Source organism: Ursus americanus, chromosome 3 (assembly GCF_024610735.1).
Source record: "Ursus americanus isolate L20-20 chromosome 3, mUrsAme1.1.p, whole genome shotgun sequence".
In the NCBI taxonomy this organism is placed as follows: Eukaryota; Metazoa; Chordata; class Mammalia; order Carnivora; family Ursidae; genus Ursus; species Ursus americanus.
Window position 1 is genome coordinate 11748444 of NC_142129.1, and position 20174 is coordinate 11768617.

At 43.4% G+C, this 20174-nt stretch overlaps 1 protein-coding gene across 1 annotated transcript; it reads right to left on the reverse strand.

Moving 5' to 3' along the window:
• Nucleotides 1-16249: 16249 nt before the first annotated feature.
• TAS2R40 (taste 2 receptor member 40) lies at nucleotides 16250-17206 on the reverse strand. The gene is given in 1 exon segment (XM_045793626.1): nucleotides 16250-17206. A coding segment is annotated over 1 exon segment (957 nt).
• Between the last annotated feature and the right edge of the window lie 2968 nt (nucleotides 17207-20174).

Here is a 20174-nt window from a genome sequence, read left to right on the forward strand (position 1 = left end):
GCTTGCTCTACAAGGTACTCTAAAGAAATCAGTGAGCAGATGCCTTTAGATTAACTTGTTCATGATTGGCAATATGCAATTTGGGGGATTGTTCTTAAAGAGATATGAACTACTTGAGAGAGGCTTAGTCATAGCTGAGATTATGGAGAAGTTTTGCTGGGGTCTTTGAGTTCTAGTAATGTATTCTTAGGGCCTGGGTATTTTCTAGGTGTAATTACTCTGGGAATGTAACTTGCCAAAAATCACACAGAATAGTAAAAGGCACAACTGTGATCCTAACTCGGGTTCCAAATCTTTTTTCTTTTTTAAAAAATATTTACTTATTTATTTTGAGAGTTAGAGCATATGGGGAGTTGGGGGGAGAGGGGAGAGAGAGAATCTGGAGCAGACTTCCCATTGAGCACGGAGCCCAATGAGAGGCTCAATCTCACAACCCTGAGATCATGACCTGAGCTGAAATCAAGAGTCAGGTGCTTAATTGACTGAGCCATACAGGCACTCCTGAGGTCCCAAATCTTTTTTTTTTTTAAGTTTAGTTTTATGATTATATTTATTTATTTGTCAGAGAGAGAGAGAGCATGCACAAGCAGGGGGAGGGACTTGCAGAGGGAGAACCAGGCTCCTTGCTGAGCAGAGAGTCCCACACAGGGTTGGATCCCAGGACGCTGGGATCATGACTTGAGCCCAAGGCAGATGCTTAACGGACTGAGCCACCCAGGCGTCCTGTCAAGTCCCAAATCTTAAACTCTAAATCATCCTTCTTCCCAACACTCCTATCCTGCAGAATCCCTTTGTGAAGCTGAAGGCTAACCTGTCTCTCTTTTGAGTTCTTGTGCTGCCCTGACCGCCCCCCCCCATGCATTCTTTTACCTTGTCACTGTCGATTGACATTTTCAGTGTCTTCCATTGTATTATAAGGTGGTGCAGGGAGGGAGGGGTGTGTGTGTGTTTTAACCTCAGGTATGGAGAGTTGGATTAAACATTCTCTTCAATACATAGCTCACTATTATCATGCACACAAGTTTCCATCCTAGTTTTTTCTTTTTTTTTTTTTTTAAAGATTTTATTTATTTATTTGAGAGAGAGAGCATGAGCTGAATGGAGAGAGGGAGAGAGAATCTGAAGCAGACTCCACACTGAGCGCAGAGCCCGATGCAGGGTTCAGTCCCACGACTGTGATCATGACCTGAGCCAAAACCAAGAGTCAGACACGTTTTAACCGACTGAACCGCCCAGGAGCCCCTTTCTGTAGTTTTTTAAATTTTGTTTTTCTCTTCCACACCTGATCTCCCTCTCATATTATTATGGATAATAATAGCAAGAGTAACACTGAGGGAGCACTAACTGACAGGCATTGTTTAAGTACTTGTATCAACTCAGCGGGATCCTCACAAGCTCGCAGAATACTTGCTGTTATGATTGCCCCCTTTTCAAATGAAGACACCGATTAAACAGAGAGATTAAGGGACTTGCCTGAGGCGACAGAGCCAGGAAGCAGCGGAGCCAGGATTTAACCCAAGTGGGGTGGCTCCAGCAGCTGTTCCCTGAACTACTGTGTCATGCGCCCTCCCAGGTACATGCTGTGCGTCTTGTTTTGCTTCCTTTGTTGTTGTTGTTGTTGTCCTGCTTCTTCTGTTTCCTCTTGGAAACACCCGCAGTGCTGTTTGTACTTCTAGCACACCACTTCTGACTGCTGCACGCTGTTCTGCCCTGGGCATCCGCCGCGCCTTACTCACCCATTCTCCTCGTTTGGGGTGCCTTCAGCTCGCCACCTCCACAAACGGTGCTGCAAGGAGCACCTTATCTATGTCTCTTCAAGAGCCTGTGCTAGAGTTTCCCCTGGGGATGTCCCCAGGAGCGTGTGGATCTCTAAGTCAAAGCGTGTGTGAATATTTTATCTCACCAATACTGACAGATTGGTCTCCAGAATGGCGGTACAATTTCCCACCCCTGCCAGCAGCACCAGGGTTTTCCTTTCTTCACATCCTTGCCAACACTTGGTAATTTTTGGCTCTTCTGATGACTGTGAAGTAGTATCTTACTGTTTGTTTGTTTGTTGAGAGAGAGAGTGAGTGTGGGAGCACGTGTGTTCTGGGGGGAGTGGAGGAGCAGGTGGGAGAGGGAGAGAGAGAATCTTCAAGCAGACTCCATGCCCAGTGTGGAGCCTGACGTGTGGCTTGATCTCATGACCCTAAGATCAGCTGAAATTAAGAGTTGAATGGTTAATGGACTGAGTCACCCAGGTGCCCCTCTTATTGTTTTAATTTGCATATTTCTGATTACAAGTGGGAATGAACACCTCTTCTATCTGTTAGCCGCTTGAGTTTTCTCTCCCTATTTGTATTTATGTGTGTGCGTGTGTATGCAAGTTTTCCTTGTACACTCTCGTTAGTGGTCTCCTGTGGCTTTTGGATGTTGTAAATGCCTTCTGCCTGACTATCATCCCTACCTTTCACTGAAGGGAAATCCAATCAATTTTTGAGCTTCTGGGATCTTCTCTAATAAGCCATTCTTTATCCTGATAAAATTATTACATATTTTCTTCTATTAACTTTATAATCTTACCTTTCACATTTGGATTTTTTTCTTTTGGATTTTCCTTTGTATAAAGTAAGAGGAAGGGATTTTCCTTTGTATAAAGTAAGAGGAAGGGATCCAACTGTATTTTTTTCCAAACAGTGAGCCTCATTCCCAGTACTTTTCATTTTATTTATCTTTATTTTTTTAAAGATTTTATTTTTTTAAGTGATCTCTACACCCAACATAGGGCTCAAACCCACAACCCCGAGGTCAAGAGTGCACGCTCCACTGACTTGAGCCAGCCAGATGCCCCTTCCAGTACTTTTTAATAAATAATCTATCCTTCGCCCACTTACATACGGTTCACTTTTTATCATATCTTAAGTTCCCATGTATAAATGAGTATATTTTATGCTCTTTTTCCTGTTATATTAGTTTAACAATAACTTAGCAGTATGCCTTAATATCTGGTAGAGATTAGTTATTCAAGGACCTTTATTCTTCTATATAAATTAGTTATCAACTAAGTTGTTGAGTTCATAAAATTAGTATTTTATTTCTGGAAAGGTCTAAATTTGTCGATATGCAAATTTCTTTCCTTCTATGATTCTTATTTATCTTTATATCCTTATTACCTGGCACAGTATCTCACATACCCAGTAGCTCAGTAAAGATTTATAGAACTGAACCGCTATTAGACTGATTTATGTCCCCTTTCAAAGTGACTGGGCAGGAAACAATGTGACGATAATGGACGTCACATTTGAAGCCATATTGTCTTCCTTTGAGTGAGAGTTGAGAGATGAGGAAAGTAAAGATCAGGGAGGTGACCCCTTCTGTAACAAGGACAATTGTGGCTTTTGTTTTGATTCCTGTAATTGCTAAATAAGAGTAGACACTCTCGATTGAGAATAGCTTCAGCATTGAGCTTGAGAGGTGGCTGTACACGAGGGTCAATAGCTGGGTTCCTAGTGGGTTTTTCAAAATATGAAGCTTAAGCCAGGAGATGAGAGAGGGGGGAAGTCTTGTTAGTTAATTGATCTGATCTGGTTATTGACTTTTTGAATGTTGAGTTGCAGATACTTCTGTAAAAAGAGATTGTTCTACGGCAATGAGGAGGATGCCATCTACTGGCAATAACTCCACACAGCACCATTTGTTCTTCAGTCCTCGGTAATAACAGGAAATTAACTCGAGTGCCTACAGGATGTTAGGAACCATTGTAAGAGTCGTACACATTACAGCAAAACCCACGAGACAGAGGTATTTATTACCCCTATTGTAAAAGTGAGGAAATTGAGCCTCAGAGGAATTAAGCAACTTGCCCAAGGTCACAGCGCTAGTACTATGTTGAAATCTAGACCGCATGCAGCTATGGCATTGGTATGTTGGGTCTTTTTGTTATTTTGCCTGAGAGGAGAGGGAGTGGTGTGCCAGAGTTAGCTCCTACCAGATAGAGAGCATGGATGGTGTGCACTTCTTCCCAGCTTCCCATTCAGTGACGTCATGGTGGTGGTTCAGAATCCTTCGCGGTGGAAGTATTTACACAATGAAAATCAGAATACTCCACACATCAGGCTCGCCTGCTTGCTTTTTCTTTTCTTTTCTTTTCTTTTCTTTTCTTTTCTTTTCTTTCTCTTTCTCTTTCTCTTTCTCTTTCTCTTTCTTTCTTCTTTCTCTCTCTTTCTTCCTCCCCCACACTCTTTCCCAGAGAACTGGTTTGCCAACATACCCTGGGTGAGGAGGACTGAGAATTCAGAGACATAGCCATAGGCTTTCTTTAGGGAAGTTGGGCAAGAGATTTGGAAAGTAATTAAAACTTGGTTTTGGGGGTGGATAAAGAAAACTTAGGACTTTTCTTTTTGATTTTCTTGTTATTAAAACAGAAACAGGTAGTTTAAGACTAATGTAGAACTCCTTAAAATGAAGACTTACTGAAGAGTAGTGTAGGGTTGCTCAACCACTTTATCAGGAAAGAAGGCAAAACAGTTGTACTGTCTGTGTTGCAAATCACACATTAAACATGGCCAAAAAAGGGCGCCTGGCTCAGTTGGTAGAGCATGCGACTCTTGATCTCAGGGTCCTGAGTTTGAGCCCCACATTGGGTATAGAGATTACTTAAAAAAATGGCCAAAGGCAGGGGCGCCTGGGTGGCTCAGTCATTAAGCATCTGCCTTTGGCTCAGGTCATGATCCCATCATTCTGGGATTGAGCCCCGCATCATCGGGCTCCCTGCTCAGCGGGAAGCCTGCTTCTCCCTCTCTCACTCCCCCTGCTTGTGTTCCCTCTCTTGCTGCCTCTCTCTCTGTCAAATAAATAAATAAAATCTTTAAAAAAATAAAAAATAAATAAATGGCCAAAGAAACAGATGAGTCAGGAAAAGTAAGCAGAACCATTTCTAGAGGAACTTAGGCTAAATACAGTGGGACCTACTTAAGGATTGTGAAAAGGGCAAAAGTAGAATTAGAAAGTTCAGAGAACGGGACACCTGGGTGGCTCAGTCGGTTAAGTGTCTACCTTTGGTTCAGGTCATGATGCCAGGGTCCTGGGATTGAGCCCTGCATAGAGCTCCCTGCTCAGCAGGGAGCCTGCTTCTCCTTCTGCCTGCCTTTCCCCCTGCTTGTGCTCTCTCTCTCTCCCTGACAAATAAAATCTTAAAAAAAGAGAAAATTCAGAGAACAAACATATGTATGCCAATATGAAGGGGATCAAATCACAGATGGAGAATGGCCATGGCATTTAGGGGAAATGACACAAAGTTGCTGTTACTTCCCAATTTAAAACCCATGAAATCTAGGCTAAAGCTCCTAGAAATATTTGAATCATATGATAACCCTACTAAGAAGCCTTCCATAGACAATACTGGAAGAAAGTTGATAGTTCCAATACCATGCTGTCTTTGTGATCACAGCTTTTGCAGTACAACTTGAAATCCGGCATTGTGATGCCCCCAGCTTTGTTTTTCCTTTTCAACACTTCCTTGGAGATTCGTGGCCTTTTCTGGTTCCACACAAATTTAAGGGCTGTTTGTCCCAGTTCTTTGAAAAATGTCATTGGTATTTTGATCGGGATAGCATTGAAAGTGTAGATTGCTCTGGGTAGCATGGATATTTTAACTATGTTAATTCTTCCGATCCATGAGCATGGAATATTTTTCCATCTTTTTGTGTCTTATTCAATGTCTTTCAAGAGCGATTTATAGTTTCTAGAATATAGATCCTTTACGTCTCTGGTTAAGTTAATTCCAAGGTAACGTATGATTTTTTGGTGCTATTGTAAATGGGATAATTCCCTCATTTCTCTTTCTTCAGTCTCATTGTTCGTGTATAGAAATGCAACTGATTTCTGAGCATTGATTTTGTATCCCGCCACATTACGGAATTGCTCTATAACTTCTAGTAGTTTGGGGGTGGATTCTTTTGGGTTTTCCATGTAGAGTACCATGTCATCTGCGAAGAGAGACAGTTTGACTTCTTCTTTGCCGATATGGATACTTGTTATCCCTTTTTGTTGTCTGATTGCTGTTTCAAGGACTTCTAGTACTATGTTGAATAATAATGGCGAGAGTGGGCATCCTTGTCGTGTTCCTGATCTTAAGGGAAAGTCTTCCAGCTTTTCCCCATTGAGAATGATATTTGCTGTAGGCTTTTCATAGATGGTTTTTATGAGATTGAGGAATGTACCCTCTATCCCTACACTCTGAAGGATTTTAATCAGGAAAGGATGCTGTATTTTGTCAAATGCTTTTTCTGCATCTATTGAGAGGATCATATGATTTTTGGCTTTTTTCTTGTTGATATAATCTATCACACTGATAGATTTGCAAATGTTGAACCACCCTTGCATCCCAGGGATGAATCCCACTTGGTCATGATGGATAATCCTTTTAATGTACTGTTGGATCCTATTAGCTAGGATCTTGTTGAGAATTTTGGCATCCATATTCATGAGGGATATAGGTCTGTAATTCTCCTTTTTGATGGGGTCTTTGCCTGGTTTGGGGATCAAGGTAATATTGGCCTCATAGAATGAGTTTGGTAGTTTTCCTTCTGTTTCTATTTTTTGAAATAGCTTTAGGAGAATAGGTATTATTTCTTCTTTGAATGTTTGGTAGAATTCCCCGGGGAATCCATTAGGCCCTGGAGTTTTGTTTTTTGGAAGGTTTTTAATCACTGTTTAAATCTCTTCATAATTAATTGGTCTGTTTAAAAAATCAATTTCTTGGGGCGCCTGGGTGGCACAGCGGTTGAGCGTCTGCCTTCGGCTCAGGGCGTGATCCCGGCGTTATGGGATCAAGCCCCACGTCAGGCTCCTCCGCTATGAGCCTGCTTCTTCCTCTCCCACTCCCCCTGCTTGTGTTCCCTCTCTCGCTGGCTGTCTCTATCTCTGTCTAATAAATAAATAAAATCTTTTAAAAAAAAATCAATTTCTTCCTGTTTCATTCTTGGTAGTTTATAGGTTTCCAGGAAGGCCTCCATCTCTCCCAGGTTGCTTAATTTATTGGCATAAGGCTGTTGATAAAAGTTTCTAATAATCCTTCCTATTTCATTGGTGTTGGTTGTGACCTCTCCCTTTTCATTCATAATTTTATTAATTGGGTCCTTTCTCTATTCTTTTGGATAAGTCTTGCCAGTGTAAAAGCTTCTGCACAGCCAAGGAAACAGTCAAAAAAACTAAGAGGCAGCCCACGGAATGGGAGAATATATTTGCAAATGACACTACAGATAAAAGACTGGTATCCAAGATCTACAAAGAACTTCTCAAACTCAATACACAAAAAACAAATAAACAAATCATAAAATGGGCAGAAGATATGAACAGACACTTTTCCAGTGAAGACATACAAATGGCTAACAGACACATGAAAAAATGTTCAAAATCATTAGCCATCAGGGAAATTCAAATCAAAACCACACTAAGATACCACCTTACGCCAGTTAGAATGGCAAAAATTGACAAGGCAAGAAACAACAAGTGTTGCAGAGGATGTGGAGAAAGGGGATCCCTCCTACATTGTTGGTGGGAATGCAAGTTGGTACAGCCACTCTGGAAAACAGTGTGGAGGTCCCTTAAAAAGTTAAAAATTGAGCTACCCTATGACCCAGCCATTGCACTACTGGGTATTTACCCCAAAGATACAGATGTAATGAAGAGAAGGGCCATATGCACCCCAATGTTCATAGCAGCATTGTCCACAATAGCTAAATCGTGGAAGGAGCTGAGATGCCCTTCAACAGATGACTGGATTAAGAAGATGTGGTCCATATATACAATGGAATACTACTCAGCTATCAAAAAGAATGATTTCTCAACATTTGCTGCAACATGGATGGCACTGGAGGAGATAATGCTAAGTGAAATAAGTCAAGCAGAGAAAGACAATTATCATATGATATCTTTCATATATGGAACATAAGAAGTAGGAAGATTGGTAGGAGAAGAAAGGGATAAAGAAGGGGGGTGTTCAGAAGGGGGAATGAAGCATGAGAGACTATGGACTCTGAGAAACAAACTGAGGGCTTCAGAGGGGAGGGGGGTAGGGGAATGGGATAGGCTGGTGATGGGTTGTAAGGAGGGCACGTATTGCATGGTGCACTGGGTGTTATACACAACTAATGAATCATGGAACTTTACATCAAAAACCAGGGATGTACTGTATGGTGACTAACATAATATAATAAAAAATATTATTATAATAAAAAAAAAAGAAAGTTGATAGTTGTTGAGGGTAAGATACATAAGGGACCACTGTTCTATTTCTCTGCTTTTCTGTATGTTTGAAATTTTCCATAAAAAAAAAAAAACCACCCAAATCCAAAACATTGGACTTTTCAAATGATTATATTCAGTACTGTGAATATAATAAACAGTGAAATCTTTCAGGAAAGGTAGGTCTGAGACGCAGGACGGAGGGCTTTGCCCGCCCACCTGAAGGTCTATCGGTAACGGAAGCCATTGGAGGAGTTTAAGCAGGTAGAATGTGCGCATGCGTGTGTATGTTTGTGTGTGAGGTTCAAGTCTGTTTATGTCTGCTTCTAAAGGAGTGAGACTGGAGCGAATGTCATAGCTGTCTTTGAAAGGTAATACTTGAAATCTGAATATAGCTTCAGTCATTTGGGTGACGAACTGCTTTGGTTGGCCAAGACAGGGTTTTCTGAGATGTGGGATTTGGGGTTTTAAAACCTCAGTCGTTGGTCACCTTAGCCGTGCAACAGATAGAATGTACAAACTGTGGGTTCTTTGTTCAAAGGATGCTTGATGGATAAGGAAACAGGATAAAGACCAGGCAGGGGAACAGATACAGAAGCCAGGGGTGGAGAGTTTTTCAACAGGTGGTAGTCCGTTGCCCCAGGCCGTGGAGGACCCAGGAGGGTGGAGACTCAGGCCACAGAGTCAGGTGTTTTAGGATGACCTCTACAGATCAGGACTTGCCAGACATATTCTTCAGTTACCCAGCCTTTGAAAACTAAAACCAAAGCCAAAACTAACATCACATACAATTAATCGGTGCCAAAAATGTAATCGCATTAGTAGTTTTAGGTGTTAGAATACAGATGCAGAAATTAATTAGTTGAGTAACTCAGGAAAAGGTAAACTGCAAAGGCAAAGGTATTTTATCACTTAATAATTTGATTAGTTCATAAAAAGATTAAAGCAATCCCTTGCAGTATTTAATTTTTGTAATATTATATATTTTCCTTTGTTAAAATAAATTTCACATAAAGCTGAACAAATATTAATAAAAATATAAATATAAAATATAAACCTACAGCAAACTTATATACTCCAGAGCAAGTAATCTTAACCCTATTTGCTATTCTTAGTTAATTGATTAATTGAGTCCGTTTGGCATTGGCTACGCTGTACTGTGAATGAAGTCCTTGACTAAGGGTTTTGGGGAATAGAAAGATCCAATATGATTGTGGATGCCTTTTTTTTGTCAGGAGGCTGCATCCGGCCAAGTAGAGAGATCCCAGGTTGTATAGTCTCTTGGGTTTGCAGTTGGGACTTTGGGGTTTATTCACCAAAGTTGGGTAGGCACTGATTCGTTGGAGCATTGACCTGTCTGCTCAGACACACATCAGCCAGAGACCCGAAAAGTCATATGGCCTTTCCTTTCTTGTACCTCAATCACTTTCTTGCCAGAGCTTACCTTTGATGTAATCTACTCCTGTTGCTATCTCCAACACTCCATGAGTGCAGAAAAAATGCATGCTTCCCCCAGTTCTACTTCCAGATGCCACCGCCTGTCAGGACCTGCTCAGGTCAGGTGGGGAATCTGGGATCCATGCACTGTGAGGGCAGGCAGTTGGGGGTAGCTGGTGGGGAGTGAGGGGGTGAAGATAGGAGTGAAGTCGTGTTTCCTCCTGTTTCCAACCTCAGCAAAGGACACCAAATCCAGCTCCTCTTCCCTGTCCCTGTAGAGTCCTCCAGGCAGATTTGCCATTGTTCCTTGGGGAGCAGGTGGTGGCTAGGAGGAAGTGGAGGGTGGCTGCAGGGCCCGGTATAGACACAACCACAACCTCCAAGGGCCTAGACTGAGGTTTTCGAGGCATTTTTCTGGGCCTTTGACCCCAAAGGCAAGCACATTTTGCTCTGTGCATTCATGAATAGATTGTGGATGTCAGGTCCTATTCCACTAAGTAAGATGGACAAGAAACCCGACTAGGATCCTATGAGGTCTCCAGTCTTCGGAGAATCAAATTGCCACCCCTTCCCTGCTAAGCATTTCTGTCACTCTTGGTCCCAGCTGCACTCAAGGCCACCAGCCATAATTTATTATCCAGCATCTGGTTTGAATAAACCACAAATTTATCTGCGGTCTCTGAGGGCTGTAGGCAGGGGATGTAAACAGCAGCTTTCGTTAGGGAGGACTGGATGTATTGGTACCCTTTTCTCTTTTGCATCCTCTGGCCGTGGTGTGGGGATGTCTAAGGATGCTCAGTGGAACATTCGTCTCTCGGCTCTGATCTTTCCTAACTGGTCCGGTGAGACTGAGAGAAAAGAATTCTGTCCTGACTTCCTCTTTTTCTGCCCCAGAAGGAAATAAAACAGAAAGATCAGGATTTAATTTTTTTAAAGATTTGTTTATTTATTTGAGAGAGAGAGAGAGCAGGGAGGGGCAGAGGGAGAGGGAAAGAGAAACCTCAGCAGACTCCGAGCTAAGTGTGGAGCCCGATGCAGGGCTCAATCTCAAGACCCTGAGATCATGACCTGAGCCAAAACCAAGAGTTGGAGGCTTAACTGACTGTGCCACCCAGGGGCCCCAACAGTTTTATTTTTAAATTTATGTAATTTATTTGTATATATATATTTAAGTAGGCTCCATGCCCAGCGTGGACCCCAGTGCAGGGCTTGAACTCACAACCCTGAGATCAAGACCTGAACTGAAATCAAGAGTTGGTGGCTGCTTAACTGACTGAGCCACCCAGATGCTCCTATTTAATTTTTTTTTTTTGAGAGGAATTTGAACTGTGAACATTTGCAGTTTGAGGTACATCCCTGCCCCCACAGTACATGGACCTCCACTGAAGTATTTCCCACCTTGTAATTAAACGACTTGTTCTTTCCCAGCCTCAGAGCCCTTGGAGATTGACAGTTTAGCTGTGTTAACCTTTGAGTGCTTAGTATGTCGTTCAGTGAGCAGCCCTCTCAGTAAACTCTCGTTGAACGAGTAAGCGCACTCACGTTCTTATGGCGGCTTATAGTTTATTATGCATGTATATATTGTTTCCTTGGAACCTCAAAACAACCCTGTGACGTGGATATTATGATCATCTTTGTTTTCCAGGTGGGGAAACTGAGGCCAAGCCAGGGTTGGTGACTTTCCAAAGATTACCTAGAGTAGGGACTCAAATCTAGATTTTTGACACCAGAGTCTAGGTTCTTCCCATGTGCCACACTGACTCTAGACATTTCTCATCATCATCTAATAAATCAGCCAAAAAGGACACAAGGATGTCAGCATTGCCCTGCTGGGTCAGAACCGCACAGGGACCCGCAGCTTGGTGTCCAGTCTCACAGCAGGAGTCTGGAGAAGCATGATTATTTCAGAGCTAGAGACATAGTCTTCCAGATGTTCCCAAGGACCCTGTAGGAACCTGTTTAATGATTTTTACTCCTTGTTACTTAGTGAATAGCTTCAGGGTGCTATCTTTCAAAGCTTTAGATGCAAACTCCTTTGGGGCCCTGTGTCTGTCCTTAACAGCATGGTGGTGGTAGGAGAGAGGGATTAGGGCCCTCATTGTTTGTTTCTCACAAAGAACTAAAGGATTGTGGTTTAGGGATCGCCAAGGGGTGGACCAAAGCTGGAGGAATTGAAAGTGGCGAAATATTCGGAATATGCTGTGTTCAAAACATGGCAAAATTGCCGTGGTGAGTGTCTCTGGTTTAGAATGAAGGTAGCCAGAAGGGTGTGAGGGAGCCAAATGTTTCAGGGCACTGCCCTGCCCGCCCTGCTTGGGTTGATGAGCTGTATGGGGTTGCGCCACATTTTGCCCCTGAGTCTGTGGGACAGGCTAAGCCCTCTGTGCTCCTCCAGCCCAGTCTGGGCCTTTTCACATATGGCCTGTTCTAAATGTCCTCATTCTAGCCTCCTGGTCTCTTGGCCTCGCATCCCTTCCCTTTAGAGCAGTAACAGCTACCATTTATTGAGAGCTTATGGTGTGTTTTATCTCACTCATTTCTTAGGGTGAGATAGATAATCCTAGGAGGGAGTTGTTATTATCATTATTCCCATTTTACAAATACAGAAACTGAGGTTCAGAAAGGTACAACAACATGCCTGCATCAAACACCAGGAAGTAGCAGAGCCCAGACCCAAACTGTAGTCATTGTGACTCTAGGAACTGCATGGCAGGAGGGGAGGGGGCAGCTGCCCCAAGGTGAGATTTTCCCAGGAATGGTCCACCTTGGAGTTCTTTCTTTGGGTCACCTTCACTGCTGCTGCCACAGCCGAACCCAACCCCACCCAGGGGATTGTTGATTCTTTTTCTTTTCAGCTGTTTTCAAAACCACTTTTATTTTCTCCTGACACTACTGAGAGAGGGCAGAACATTTATAAAACACTTTGCTAAAAAAATAAGGAAAACCAAATGAGAGACAAACAAGAAACTTTACAAAAAATCCATTTCCCTCTCGGTGAGGCTGGTTGACAGGCTAACTTCACAAACACAGAGCACCTGTGCAGTACGATATGCTAACTGTGAAGGACCCTGCCCAGAAATGTTCCTCTGGAAAGCTCTTGGAAGAACTTTTGTGCTTGCAGGAATCACTCCCAAGGGTCAGGCAGGAGCTATAAGTAGAGTGCTTCTCCCAACTAGCCTGGCCAAGCACTCAGCACCTTCACCCCTTCCCTTTCCTGATCCTTCTGCTCCAGCCTTCCACCCCATACCTCTTGTGCTAACCCCTGCTCTTTTCTACCCCAGCCTGCCCCTTCTGGACCTTGCCCCAGGCTCTAAAATGCTTCTGTCCTGCTTCCACCAGTAGAAGTTTCTAACCACGTAACATGTTACCTCTCCTCAAAGGACATGGAGATGAGCATTTTCCTCTGATTTTCTCCTCTGCTATCTGAGGCAAGCTGTTCCCAGTCCAGCGAAGGGGTCCAGAGAGCTCCCTCAGCCTTCCAACACTAAGGACTGATGCCCCAGCTTGTTTATCCTTCCTCCTTCTCCCGCAAACCAAGCTTTCTGAGCACGTAAGGAATTTCCATTCCTCTCACTTCTCTTCTAAGGAGTCCACCTCTGTCCAGAGGGAAGAGGGAAACAGGAGCAGAATGGGACTCTCAGCATCTCTTTCTTCCCATTCTTCCAGATTTCTTCCCTTGGTTTCCGGCTCTCCTCCCCCCAACTGAAGATTCATCGGTTATTGAATGTGCAGTTCCTTTTCCCTTACTCAATAGAAGTTTCTGCCAAAGTTAAGAATGTGTGAGAGAAGAATACGAGAGAATCCTGCAGAGTCCACTCCCAGAAAAGCAGGAACCACAGTGGAATTAGCAGACACTGAGGCGTTAGGAGGCAAAGATCGTGTGGAATTGTGGGACAATTCCGTGCCTCTGAAATCCCAGCTCTTAGATTGGCCCTGGCTGCTACTCTAGTCTTCCTTCTCCAGGACTCGACCAGGTTTGCGACACCACGCCCCTTACTGGGCCTTCCACACAGGAGTCCTATGACAACCAAAATCCCCCTGCTGTTCCACATGGCGGATGAATGTCCAGAGTGACTTTGTGGGTAAAGGAACTCTTCACACTGTAACTTCCAAACCTCTCTCAGGGTACAGGGCTGTCATGTAGACTTTGTAGATCCTTTAGGACTTCTGATTTCTTTTCTTTTTTAAGATTTTATTTATTTGAGAGTGAGAGTGAGAGAGAGAGAGAGACAGAGCATGAGCAGCAGGGAGGGCCAGAGGGAAAGGGAGAAGCAGACTCCTCACTGAACAGGGAGCCCAATCAAGGGGCTTGATTCCAGGACCCTGAGATCATGACCTGAGCTGACACTTAACCAACTTGAGACACCCAGGCATCCCAGGATTTCTGATTTCTTTTCTTTCTTTCTTTCTTTCTTTCTTTCTTTCTTTCTTTCTTTCTTTCTTTCTTTCTTTTTCTTTTTTTTTAATATTTATTTATTCGACATAGAGAGAGTCAGACAGCAAGAGAGGGAACACAAGCAGGGGGAGTGGGAGTGGAAGAAGCAGGCTCCCAGTGGAGGAGCCTAATGCGGGGCTTGATCCCAGGACCCCGGGATCATGCCCTGAGCCAAAGGCAGACGCTTAACAACTGAGCCACCCAGGTCCCCATGGATTTCTGATTTCTGACTAAAGCCAACCAATTTAAAGATAGGATGTTTTGGCCCATTACGGAAATTTAGGTGGGTTGTACAGAAAGAAAGAAAAAGAGAAGGAAGGAAGGAAGGAAGGAAGGAAGGAAGGAAGGAAGGAAGGAAGGAAGGAAGGAAGGGGGAACTGGAGGGAACTTTATCTGGTTGAAGGAGGGCAACTAGGAGTATTGATGTCATCATCCTTGAAGCTCTTGTTAGCTCTCTGCTGCTTTTGGCTTTTGCAAATAATGACAGATTTCCTCATAATAAGCATGGGGATGGATTATATAGTTTGTTATCTCGACATTATTCATATTAATCACATCATGGCTCTAAATTTTGTTTTTCTGTTTTTCAGTGGATAGCTATGCATGTATTATTGGAAAAATATATTTCTCTATTCTTTAGGAGCTGGAATGACACTTCAGAATCTGATTTTCTTATCATAACAACCAACCCAGCCTTAAATTGTCATAGAAATAAATATCAGGAAAACTATGAAAAATGTGTATTTTTATGAATCTTTTCCCTTCTAGTTGAATAAATCCTATGCTGTTGGAACTATAAAGAGATGTACGTGAGTGAGTGAGTGTGTGTGTGTGTGTGTGTGTGTTTAATTTTTTGCTGTTCACAGATGTAAGGGACTTTCTCGGAAAAATGTGCTTGAGAGCCCAGATGCTCAGCATTTAGTCTTTGCTACTGATCTTACATTTTCATTTGGGAGCCTTGGTATGATCAGTAGTCTTCTTTTCACATTTTCCTCAGTAATTCTGATTTAAAAGCACCAAATACAAGAAAACCCCAAATTCCTAACCTTGTGGTTCCAAGATATCGAGGAGTGGAATGTCTTATTTTGTGCGCAGCCCTGTAAGGCAGTGCAGATGCCATCATTCTGAAGAGTGACGGTGCAGTGTGACGTTTTCCTTCTTCTCAAACAGCCCCTCCCTGGTCACCTGCCCATGCACCACCCATCACTTCAAGGAGACATAGAACTGCCAACGCCAGAGGCAGACACACTTGGACTGCCACAGACTCAGGAGTACAGCAAAACAGACGTTCCTTACTCTGGACTCCTCCTATTTTCTCCGTGGCTGCACACACCACCCTTGCCCTCAGTCCTCCTCTCTTCTCCCTTCATCCCCCTACCATTTGGAAAAATGAAGCATTCAGTTGACCATCCACTCATCCCACCTGCCACCCTGTATTTCATGTTTCTCTCCAGACAATGTCCTGAAATTATTGGTCTTTACAAACTCCCTCACTGTTTTCCTCACCTTCTCTGGAATTGTCTGCAATCAGAATGCCACCTGTCACTCCACTAATAATATACACAGCCTCCATTCTCCTTGAAACCTTTGTGGCACTTGGTAATTCTGGGTGACCTTTCTTTCTGGAATCCCTCGTCCCCTGTAGGTATTCCAGTTTCGTTCTACCCCTTGGACTGCATACTATGCTCATCACTAGCCCTCCTTTTTCTTCACTGTGGGTTCGTAGGGTGCCTTAAAAGTAGGGTGATGATGTAATTTTTCATCCAGACCAAGATATCATTGAGAATCAAGGGGTGCTCAGTGACAACAGGCACAAACTGAGATCATCCCAGGCAAATGGAGATGTCTGGCCATCCTCTCCTTCAGGCTCAGGGGAGGAGGACACAGGGTGGAGCTCAAGGCAGGAGATGAATGAGCATAGATCGAGAAGCTCTCACAGATCCATCTTAGAGTTTCTTAGTTACTTTTGCTTAGAATCTCACATTAAAAATTCAGCATCCCATTCATGAAAGGGCCCAGTTACCTGAGAAGTGTCAGAGCAAGATTAGGGCAGGAAAGATGGCTGAGGAGAGGGATCTAGATGGGGAAAGGTAGAACTGGTTGAACTAGGTCCTATGGTACTCTGGGTTCCAGTCACGGAGTCTGCTCTTACAGGTGAAGATGAACATAGTGCTGAAACCTCTTCCAGGCTTTCCTCAGCCCAGGGTTACCCAAGATCAGTAGCACTGAGTGGCCAGCTGGGTAAGCGGCCATGACGATTTTGCACAAAATATTCCCGGAACTGTTGATGTCGAAGATGTTGGACATAGAAATAAATAGAGCAACTGCATTGGAAATGTAGAGAATGAGAAAGTAGCTGATAGCTTTGATGGCCCCCACGTGAGCCTCCGTGCTGGGGTCCCTGGAGCCAGTGGCATTGCTTTCCATGTGTTGGGTGTGTCTCTTGAGAGAGATGATCAGCAGGGTGGCTGCAAAGATGAACATGGTCAGAGGAATGAAGATCCCCAGGTTATAGAGAAGAGCCAGGTTGACCACATTGGTCTCAGAGAAGTACTTCTTCTCGGTGGTGTTGGAGGAGGGGATGGGAATGGAACTATTTACGTACACATTGAAGATATCTGTAGAGAAGGGAAAGCTGAAGCATAAGGAGATGAGCAGTGACAGTCCCAGAAGACAAGGCATCAGCCCTGTGATTTTCCTCTTCATCATGGAGAACAAAGGGTGAGCAAAGTTGGCAATTCGAAGACAATAGAAGATGTTGAGCCAGGCAGCAAGCCAAAGGTTGAAATAGTTCAGGAACATGACGGTGACTTTGAAGAGTATGAACACTGTGTTTTGGTTGTAAGTGACCCAGAACAGTAGACATTAAGTATTCTCCAGCATCATCCGGATCTGCAGCAAGAGCCTGGAAAAACTGAGCATCAGCAGAATGCAGTCACTGACAGGGAGCCTTTTGCCTCTGGCCCACTCAGCGCCATGGATGGCCGTGATGAAGCCATTCCCAGCGATGCCAGTGAGGCACTCTACTCCAGAGACCACCAAGGTGAGGACAATTTTAAACCTGGATGTGTCTCTCTCCGTAGCATCTGTGCGCACCGTGGCCATTCTCTTTGGCCCTGACTTTCAGGTTTCCACGCCAAGGACTAGTACCTGCTCTGCAACCTTCTGACCCTCACTCAATGTTACTGTAATTTTCCCCCCAGTTAATGGTTATGTCCAATTTTTCTTCATTTGCTTGCCACATGACTAAAGTCAGAGGGTTGGAATGCAAATGATGAAAGGATCTTGTTACTGGCTGTCTCCATTTTTCATAGAGACCCATTTGCCTCAGGCTCGCAGGAGCTCATTGGAAAAAATTGGAGAAGGTTCCTCTCACAGCATCTTTCTACCTTTTTACTTTAAGCCCATATTCACCTGACAGGCAAGAGTCCCAGGTTAGGAATCTTAACTATCCCCATTTTGTACTCATCTCACAAGACCTGTTACCTGCTAAATTGTCTGTAAAAGTGCAAGAGCTCCTTTGCTCTGCCTTCTCCTGCTTCCTTTCTTTTCTACCTTATTTGTGGAGATGTTTATGAATAAGAAATTCCTATCAGCTCTTATATGAACATTTTTACTTAGAATCAAGTTTCTTCCACAAAGGTCAGCTATTATACTGTCCCCAAACACAGAAGAGCCAAAATTTGATGCCTTTTGGGTTAATTAGAGATGAGAAAAACTGCCTTGTGACAGTTTCATTATTTGCGTGTGTATCACCAATTATAATTTACTGATACGCACATCAGTGTTTGAACCCTGAAACAGGTCAAATTAGCCTGGGAAAGCAACAGGGTGTTCTGAGCACAGTGTTGAAGTTGGACATGTGACCTAACACTGTTAACTTGAAATTTAGTTCCCTACTTCTTCACACTAACTGCAAAGCACAATGATCCCTGGCATTTTCAAACAATATGCAGATGCCCAGGACTCATTCCGGATCTAGCAAGGTAGAATCTGAGGTAGGGCCCAGGCAAGTTGTATTTTTAAAAAGCTAATAGTTCATTGCTGATAGCCAGATTGAGAACCAAAATCTTAGCTAGAAACTAGGGAGTCTTGGGGCAAATCTGGCCTGCAGTTGTGTTTTACCTCATACAGCCTAATCCTGGACAGCGTTAGCCCACCTGTGCTTAATACTTCTTATTGGTCAACATTTAAATTTAGGAGATTGCATATATGCACAAAAAAAATCTGTCCTTTAAAATTTAGAAGATTGGGCAATTTGGGGGCTGCATGGTAAATTGGTTGAAGTGGGATAGTGGCTGCACATTTAAAACAAGGTATGTGTGCACTTTTCAGTTTGTCACAATATCCACCACTCCTAGCTTCTTCTTGACCCTGAGGCTTCATGCCGGTGTGATGGTCCTGTTATAACTTAAAAGAAAAAAAAGATTTATTTATTTCTTTCAGAGAGGCGGAGAGGGAGACAGCATGACCAGGGGTGATGAGGGGCAGAGGGAGAGGGAGAGAGAGAGAATCTCAAGCAAACTCCCCACTGAGTACAGAGCCCAACACAGGGCTCGATCTCACAGCCCTGAGGATCTGGACCTGAGCGGAAATTGAGTCGAACACTTAACTGACCAAGCCACCCCGGCACCCCTGCCCTATTAAAAATTTTATAATAAAAATGCAGAGATGATGAAAATACGTTTTCCCACCCCCAAATTAATTTTACGTCAAATTAAAGGCAGAGATTTATTTTTATTATAAAATTGCCTTTTATTATTAAATTATATTTGTGTAAAAATAGCACCAGAAAAAGCAGTGTATTGCAAAATTATGAAAACATTGTTTAGAGAAATTAAAGATCATGTCAACACAGAGACTTGTATAAAAATGTTCATAGCAGCTTTACTCACAATAGCCAAAAACGGGAAACAAGAAGATTCCTTGACAAGTTCTACATATCCAGTGAGAATCAACTTCTGTTACTTCTACTAATAGAGAATAGTATTGGGGTGCCTTGGTGGCTCAGTTGGTTAATCATTGGACTCTGGATTTTCTGCTCAGGTCATGATCTCAGGATTGTAGATTGAACCTGTGTTGGCCTCCATGCTTAGTGGGGAGTCTGCTTGAGATTCTCTCCCTCTCCCCTGCCCCTACCCCACTCACGCTCTCTCTCTTTCTAAAATAGTCTTTAAAAAAATAATAGAGAGTAGTATTTATCAGAAGCTTTCACAAATTCCAATGCACCAGACTCATCTTTTTGTGTATTTTGTTTCAACTTATATAAGTTTGTGATAAATAATATCTCCCCAAATTTCTTGCACATAATTGATTTCCGCTGTTCTGGTACCATCTTCTGTTGGTGTTCATTCACGCTTTTCTCGGATCTTAGTAGGCAAGAGCAGTGGGGGCTGGTGAGCAGGTGCCATATTAATGGGGATTGTGGGGCCAATTCATTTTTTAATCTGTGATCATTTCTCATTTGGGGTGCTAGAATGGAGTCACCTTTATTTTAGGGAAACTCTCATGGGGGAACCAAAGACCAAAAGTTTCATATTCTTGGCTATTGGGTTCAAAAACTTTGGTGCAGGTGTAGGATAGATCAGATTTGGAAGAATATGTGATTAGGGGAGTCATTTCCTCTCCTTCTCTCTCAAGCACTGCCATGCAGCCTAGGATGCTTTCCCAGTTGGGGAGGGATGAGAAGTGCTGGGACGTGTTGGAGTATCTGAGTATCTCCATGAAAGGGACCCCATGTCCTGCCTTGTATGGGGAACGCCACGGGGCTGCATGGGGTGGCAAAGGCAGAGTGGGGCTGCAGGATTGCTCCTCAGTCTCCCCAGGCATGCTTGAGACAGCCGCCAAATCTTCCTTGTGTTCACACAAAGGGTTTGGAAATTTGCTGAGGGAGTTAGTGGATTCCAAAGGGGTGTGGTCTTATCCAGGAGGCTTTGCAAGCTTGGGTTCAGATGAAACCAATGCAAGGACAGAGGAATGGCCATGGAAGAGGGTCCCCACCCCCCACCTCCTTCCATGTCCGTTTGATGCCTTCAGAACATGGATGTCACCTCCTGGAAGACAGGAGGGAGAA